The 6,738-nt window shown below is 49.5% G+C and overlaps 1 protein-coding gene across 1 annotated transcript; it reads right to left on the reverse strand.

Moving 5' to 3' along the window:
• Positions 1-862: 862 nt before the first annotated feature.
• C12H19orf81 (chromosome 12 C19orf81 homolog) lies at positions 863-6,507 on the reverse strand. Its single transcript, XM_060282081.1, has 5 exons — positions 6,444-6,507; positions 5,163-5,253; positions 3,667-3,787; positions 2,274-2,413; positions 863-1,070 (listed from the first exon to the last, which is right to left on the reverse strand). The coding sequence occupies exons 1-5, from the start codon at positions 6,505-6,507 to the stop codon at positions 863-865; spliced, it is 624 nt and encodes a 207-aa protein (XP_060138064.1).
• Positions 6,508-6,738: the final 231 nt, after the last annotated feature.

The raw sequence follows: 6,738 nt of genomic DNA on the forward strand, positions 1-6,738 counted from the left end.
GGACCGTGATGATCATCCAGTGCAACCCCCTGCAATGCAGTAATCTTTTGCCCAATGTGGGTCTCGAACCCATGACCCTGAGATTAAAAGCCTCATGCATGAACCACTAATAAGGGGAAGCATTTCTGCTCATCCCTGAAAGATCACCTCCACGCTGCCTGCATGAAAAACAAGGAATGGCTTACAGATCGAGATGTGTGGCTTGCCTGCCAGCTTGAGCCCTTGCACATGAAACACTGTAAAAAGTAAACGTAAAGTAAAGGAGCCCTGGATGGTTAAGTCCAGTCAAAGGTGATTATGGGGTGTGCGGCATTCATCCCGCTTTCAGGCCGAGGGAGGCAGCGTTTGCCCACAGACAGCTTTCTGGGTCATGTGGCCAGCAGGACTAAACCGCTTCTGGGGCAACGGGACACCGTGACAGAAACCAGAGCGCATGGAAACGCCGTTTACCTTCCCACCACAGCAGGACCTATTTATCTACTTGCACTGGCGTGCTTTCGAACTGCTAGTATGGCAGGAGCTGGGACAGAGCAATGGGGGCTTTGTCATGGGGATTCAAACCTTCCGATTGGCAAGCCCAAGAGGGTTAGTGGTTTAGACCACGGCGCCACCCATGTCCCTATACAAAAACACTGTACAGTACAGTACTGTGCTGTGCTGGCAACGTATGAGAGGGGAAGTCCCGCAAACTGCCTCCAGGGGGTGCCCTCTTCCCAAATTTGCTCTCAGCAGCAATAGCTGGCAGGCTGGATCTCCACCCTACGCAAAGGGGAGTCTCTATAGTGGGGGGGGGAGAGAAGCAAAATACACACAGACAAACAGCCTGTTTCTCTCTGCTGCTGACAGTTCTCTTCCCAGGACTTCATATCCCATCCAACTGGTTCCCATCCCAGTTGTCACTAAGGGTGTCCAGCAGGCGTTGGCGTGCGAGGGCCCTCCGGAGGTGCATGCGATAGTCCTCCATCACCAAATCGTCCCAGCGCCGCAGTACAAAGTGGTTTTCGCCCAAAGTCAGTCCCGAACACAGGAGCTGGTTCCGCGTCCGGAAGTCCGACACTGTGATCAGCCACCTGTATGTGGAGATAGGGAAGGGGGTGGCGTTTGTACTCTTATTTATTTAATAAAAAAATACTTGTGGACATACACACACACACACACACACACAAATCAAGAGCTGCATTCAACAATACACACTCTGCCCCGCTTTCTCCTCTCACCAACCCTAACAACTACAGACCCTCCAAGTGTCCCTATTTTCCAGGGACAGTCCCTGATTCAGAGAAGCCGTCCCGGGTTTCCGATTTGATCCCGGAATGTCCCGCTTTTCCTTAGGACGTCCCTGTTTTCATCAGAGAAATGTTGGAGGGTATGGAGTTATCCGACTCCCGAGCCGTCTGAAGGCAATCCTGTATATAAGGAAGACTATTTAATAAATGTTTAATGTTTTATTACGTTTATATATGTTGGAAGCCACCTAGAATGGCTGGGGCAACCCAGTAAGATGTGTGGGGTATAAATAGTAAAATTGTCATTATGGAACGGGGCGCCCCTATTTTCACCAGAGAAATGTTGGAGGGTATGTACCTACCTACTCTAGCTCCCCTTCCTTTCATCTCACCCAACCCCTTGCCCATCCCCTCCTGCCTTGACCCACTGGCTCCCACCAAAGTTTGCTCTTCCTTGTCCCGGCTCACCCTGCACTTCTTTTGTTGTTGTTGTACAGTGTGGCACTTACTGTAACAACTTCATGGTGAGTACCGGCACTTATTTTTCTAGAGGAGGGGGGAAATCACTGTTTCCCTGCATCACAAAGACTGTCAGTCAGAAGAGGAAGTTACATACCATTTCAGCTGAGACTGCAAGGATAGCTCAGTCGGTAAAGCATCAGACTCTCTATCTCAGGGTCGTGGGTTGGAGCCCCACGTTGGACAAAAGATTCTCGTGTTGCAGTAGGTTGCAACAGTTGACCCTCGGGGTCCCTTCCAACTCTACAATTCTATTTAATAAAAGAAGGCGCCCCAGCAGCCCTAGTAAGTCAGGTGATGCCAAAGAGCCAATTAGATGATACTGACTGAGGCTTGCTGACATTCAACAGTCTCCACTACCCAGGTAGCACCCTTCCTGTCTACCCTCCCCGCCCCAGCACCCAACAAATACAAAAAGACTAGGACTCCTGGCATTTCTTGGAGCAGAAAACGAGGATAGGGCTGGAGAAGGCAGGCCGGCGTATGCTTTGATTGAGCAATGATGCTCAAGGATGGGGAAGGTCTAACCTGTTCTTCCGTCCAGCCGTCCCGCAGATCACATTGATGTTCTCAAACTGGATGCTGCGCAGGAGTCCTGACTCAAACGCATCGGGAATGGCTTCCTCTACTGCTGCCAGGACCTCTGCGTGGTTCATCTCCCTTTCAGGCTAAAAGGCAAGGGGGAGAATCCCAAGTTATCAGCTGCCATTCCATCCACTCAGACCAGCCACTATGAGGTGCAGCAACCTTCTTAAAGGAATTCTAGGAAACAGGATATGTACAGCTAAGCCGGTCTTTCTTTCAGGGCCCTCAGTTACATTAAACTCTGCACTGCACTCTTTTCCGTATGATATTGCCTTCTGGGCACGACGATTTAAGAATTGGAAGGGACCCCCAAGGGTCATCTAGTCCAACCCCCTGCTATGCAGGAATCTCAGCTTTATAAAGCATCCATGGCAGATGGCCATCCAGCCTCTGCTTAAAAACCTCCAAGGAAGGAGAGTCCACATCCTCCCGAGGGAGACCGTTCCGCTGTCAAGCAGCTCTTACTGTCAGAAAGTTCCTTTTGCTGTTTAGTCAGAATCTCCTACCTTGTAAGTCGAGGCCATTGGTTCGAGTCCTACCCTCCAGAGCAGGAGAAAATAAGCTTGCTCCATCTTACATGTGACAGTCATGTGACAGCAATGTTGTCTTTATTGATTTGTACCCCACCCATCTAGCTGGGTTGCCCCAGCCACTCTGGGCAGCTTCCAACATATATAAAACGCACAGTAAAACATCAAACATTTAAAAAACTTCCCTAAACAGGCCTGCCTTCAGATGTCTTCTAAAAATCATATACAGTGGAACCTCGGTTGTCTAACGCTTTGGAAGCTGAACAATTTGGAACCCAAACGCTGACAACCTGGGAGTGAATGCTTCCATTTTCAAACGATTTTCATTTTCCGATGTGCATTTTTCATTTTTTTTCCATTGACTTTGCACCCAGCCCTTTGATTCTTGGTTTTTGAACTTTTCAGAAGCCGAACAGTCTTCCGGAACGGATGACGTTCAGAAACTGAGGTTCCTTGACATCTGGTGGGAGGGCGTTCCACAGGGTGGGTGCCACTACCGAGAAGGCCCTCTGCCAGGTTCCCTGTACCCTCACTTCTCACAGAGAGGGAATTGCTGGAAAGAAGACCCTCAGAAGAGGACCTCAGTGTCCGGGCTGAGCGATGGGGGTGGAGATGCTCCTTCAGGTGTACAGGCCTGAAGCCGTTTAGGGCTTTAAAGGTCAGCACCAACACTTTGAATTGTGCTCAGAAACGTATTGAGAGGCAATGGTAAGTCTTTCAGGACTAGTGTTATATGGTCCCAGCGGCCCAGAGATTCCACACCCCCAGTCTCCCACCAGCCAAAGGATTCCTTCCTGAAGACTGACCGGACTCTCCAGACAGAGGCAAAGGGGCCGAGCAGCTGGTGGCTTGGGGAACTTGCGAATACACGGGATTTCCATGTCCAGTGCCTCATATTCTGCAATGATGCGCTTCAAGTATTGACGCCTGGGGAGAGGAAGTACGGGGAGGGAGAAAGAAAGCTGAAATCTCTACACCACACTATTGAATGGTTTTATCTTAACTATCTACTATTGTATATATTTTGGAAACTTGTTCATTGTGCATCAACACCTCTTAAGGCACAGTGTAGCTGGGGGGTGGGTGGCGGCTAGCCATTTTTTCCCCCAGGTGTGAAGCCTCCAGAGGCGGCCTCCATGTGTGTGTGTGTGTGTGTACACACAAATGCACGTGGGGAGGTGTGCCGAAGAGGATCTTTGATCAGGGTGAAATAAAGCCTAGTTTATTTGGAAATTGAAATATACTCGGAGTCGAGAGTGAATTTCATGCTCTTTATTCAGCTCGTAGTCATCAAGGAGAAGAAGAGAAGAATCCCCTTTCCCCAAAACCATCTGCTTATATACATTATTTACACAATGGGCTTTTCCTGATTGGCTACCTCAGGGCTACACCTGTGGGCCAATCAGTTTGTGGATTGACTTCTGCCAGCCGCCTGATTGGCTGCTCCTGCAGGCCAATCAGGTTGTGGATTCACTTCCACCTGGAGTTGGATTGGGTGGCTCCTGCGGACCAACCAGACTGCTGATTCTGGATCCTATTGTTCTATGATTCAGCTCAGTACATAACACCAATATATCCCAAGTCTTCAGTATTCCAACCAAAGCTGGATAACCCTGTCCCTGGAAATGACCATCCCACTGAGGATTATGCAATAATTCCTCAAATGGCAGAAGAAATTAAGTTCATTCGGTTATCATCATCATCATCATCATCATCATCATCATCAATTATTTACACCCCGCCCATCCGGTTTAGTTTCTCCAGCCACTCTGGGCGGCTCCCCACAGAATATTAAAAACATGTTAAAACACCAAACATTAAAAACGTCATTAAACAGGGCTGCCGTCAGATGTCTTCTAAAAGTCAGGTAGTTGTTTATTTCCTTGACATCTGATGGGAGGGCGTTCCACAGGGCAGGCGCCACTACCGAGAAGGCCCTCTGCCTTTTTTAGCTCATCCCCGCCCCCCAAGAGCTCAGGAAGGGAGACAGCAAGGATCATCACCGCTACTGGAGCACCAGTTGAGGATGGGAATGGCGGCAGGGAAGGTCTTGGGGGGAAGATACCCGGGAGGCTCAGGAGGAATAGACTGCTCACTGCTGCCCTCAGAATCAGCCTCCCTGAGGCGCCTGCTTCACTCTGTCTAACGGTAGGGCCAGCAATGCCTCTGAATGCCAGCTCTTGAGAATAATAGGTGGGGAGAGGACAGCTGTGCTTATGGGCTTACCGCGGGCATCTATCCTGCTACTATAATGGGCTTTTCTTGCATTCTTATGGCCCAGGGAAACATAAATAGTACTTACGAGGTTTTACGTGGCGGGGGACAATGCTGCTCCAATTCAAGGAAAAGACAAGAGGTTCCCTCTTCACTCTCGCTTTCTGGCAGAAGAAGGGCTGCAGAAGGAAAAGGAATAATAAGGATCATCATAAAAATCACATTTTTTGGGGGGGGGGAATCCTAAGTACTAAGAAGAACCCAGTTGGATAAGGCTAACAGTCTATCACTTCCAGCATCCTGGGGATTTTTTCCCCCCACAGAGGCAAACTGGATGTCTCCAGCATGAAAGACCTGCGTTGGCTCCCAGTACGTTTCCGAGCACAATTCAAAGTGTTGGTGCTGACCTTCAAAGCGCTAAAAAGCCTCGGCCCAGTATACCTGAAGCAGTGTCTCCACCCCCATCGTTTAGCCCGGACACTGAGGTCCAGCTCCGAGGGCCTTCTGGCGGTTCCCTCCCTGCGAGAAGTGAGGTTACAGGGAACCAGGCAGAGGGCCTTCTCGGTAGTGGCACCCGCCCTGTGGAACGCCCTCCCACCAGATGTCAAGGAAATGAACAACTATGACTTTTAGAAGACATCTGAATGCAGCCCTGTTTAGGGAAGTTTATAATGTTTGATGTTTTGTTGTTTTTAATATTCTGTTGGGAGCCACCCAGAATGATTTGTTTAAAAATTGGAGGTTATGGAGTTATGTGACTCCTGAGCCATCTAAAGGGAAGTTTTTTTTAAGTTTAATGTTTTATTATGTTTTTATATATGTTGGAAGCCATATAGAGTGGCTGGGGCAACCCAGTCAAATGGGGGGGTGCAAATAGTGAAATTATAATTGTTGTGGAATAGGAGCCTCTGTTTTCATCTGTTGGGGGTTATGTCTGTGGCATCTTCAAACAGGCCTGAGGATGACCTCTGCCTGAAATATTGGAACCTTCTGCCAGTCAGTGCAGACAGCATTGAGCTAGATCAGGGGTCGGCAAGGTTTACCTTGCCTGGGCCGGTTCACTCCAGCCGAGATCCCTTTGTGGGCCGGATCACATGCACATGGCCGCAATTTCCAGCATCTGCGTCTGCGCATGCATGATTTCCGGGGCCACGGAAGCGAGTCCCCGTGCTGTGCTGCGCTGGTTTAGCGCAGCACACGGGGATTCGCCGAGCAGGCAGCTCAGTTTGGGAGTGGCTCGTGGGCCGGTTAAATGAACCCTGTGAACCGCTCGTGGCCCATGTGCCTTAGGTTGCCGACCCCTGAGCTAGATAGACAGCTGTTTCCTATGTTCCGAATAGTGGTGTTTCATGTGTCTTGTGATCCTTACTTGGGTCCCACTGGATGCCGGGACTGGAACGCAATTTAGCCCCTTCATTCTCGTCTTCTTGCATCCTAGGGAACAGGGGAAAGCAACATGGGTTAAGGTTGCTTGGTAATAACTGAAATGTGACTTCCCCACTCCCCCAACCCCAACCCCCAAAATATGCTCTGGCTTTTGCATATGGAGAAAGAGCAGTTGTGCCTTCCACACCTTTTAGATTCTAAAATGAAGAAGGAACCTCTCAATTTCCACCCCCAAAAGAATTATTGCATTGATGTAACCAGTGGCGGCTGGCATGCAG

The sequence above is a fragment of the Zootoca vivipara genome, chromosome 12 (assembly GCF_965207765.1).
Source record: "Zootoca vivipara chromosome 12, rZooViv2.hap1.1, whole genome shotgun sequence".
NCBI classification, from domain to species: domain Eukaryota; kingdom Metazoa; phylum Chordata; class Lepidosauria; order Squamata; family Lacertidae; genus Zootoca; species Zootoca vivipara.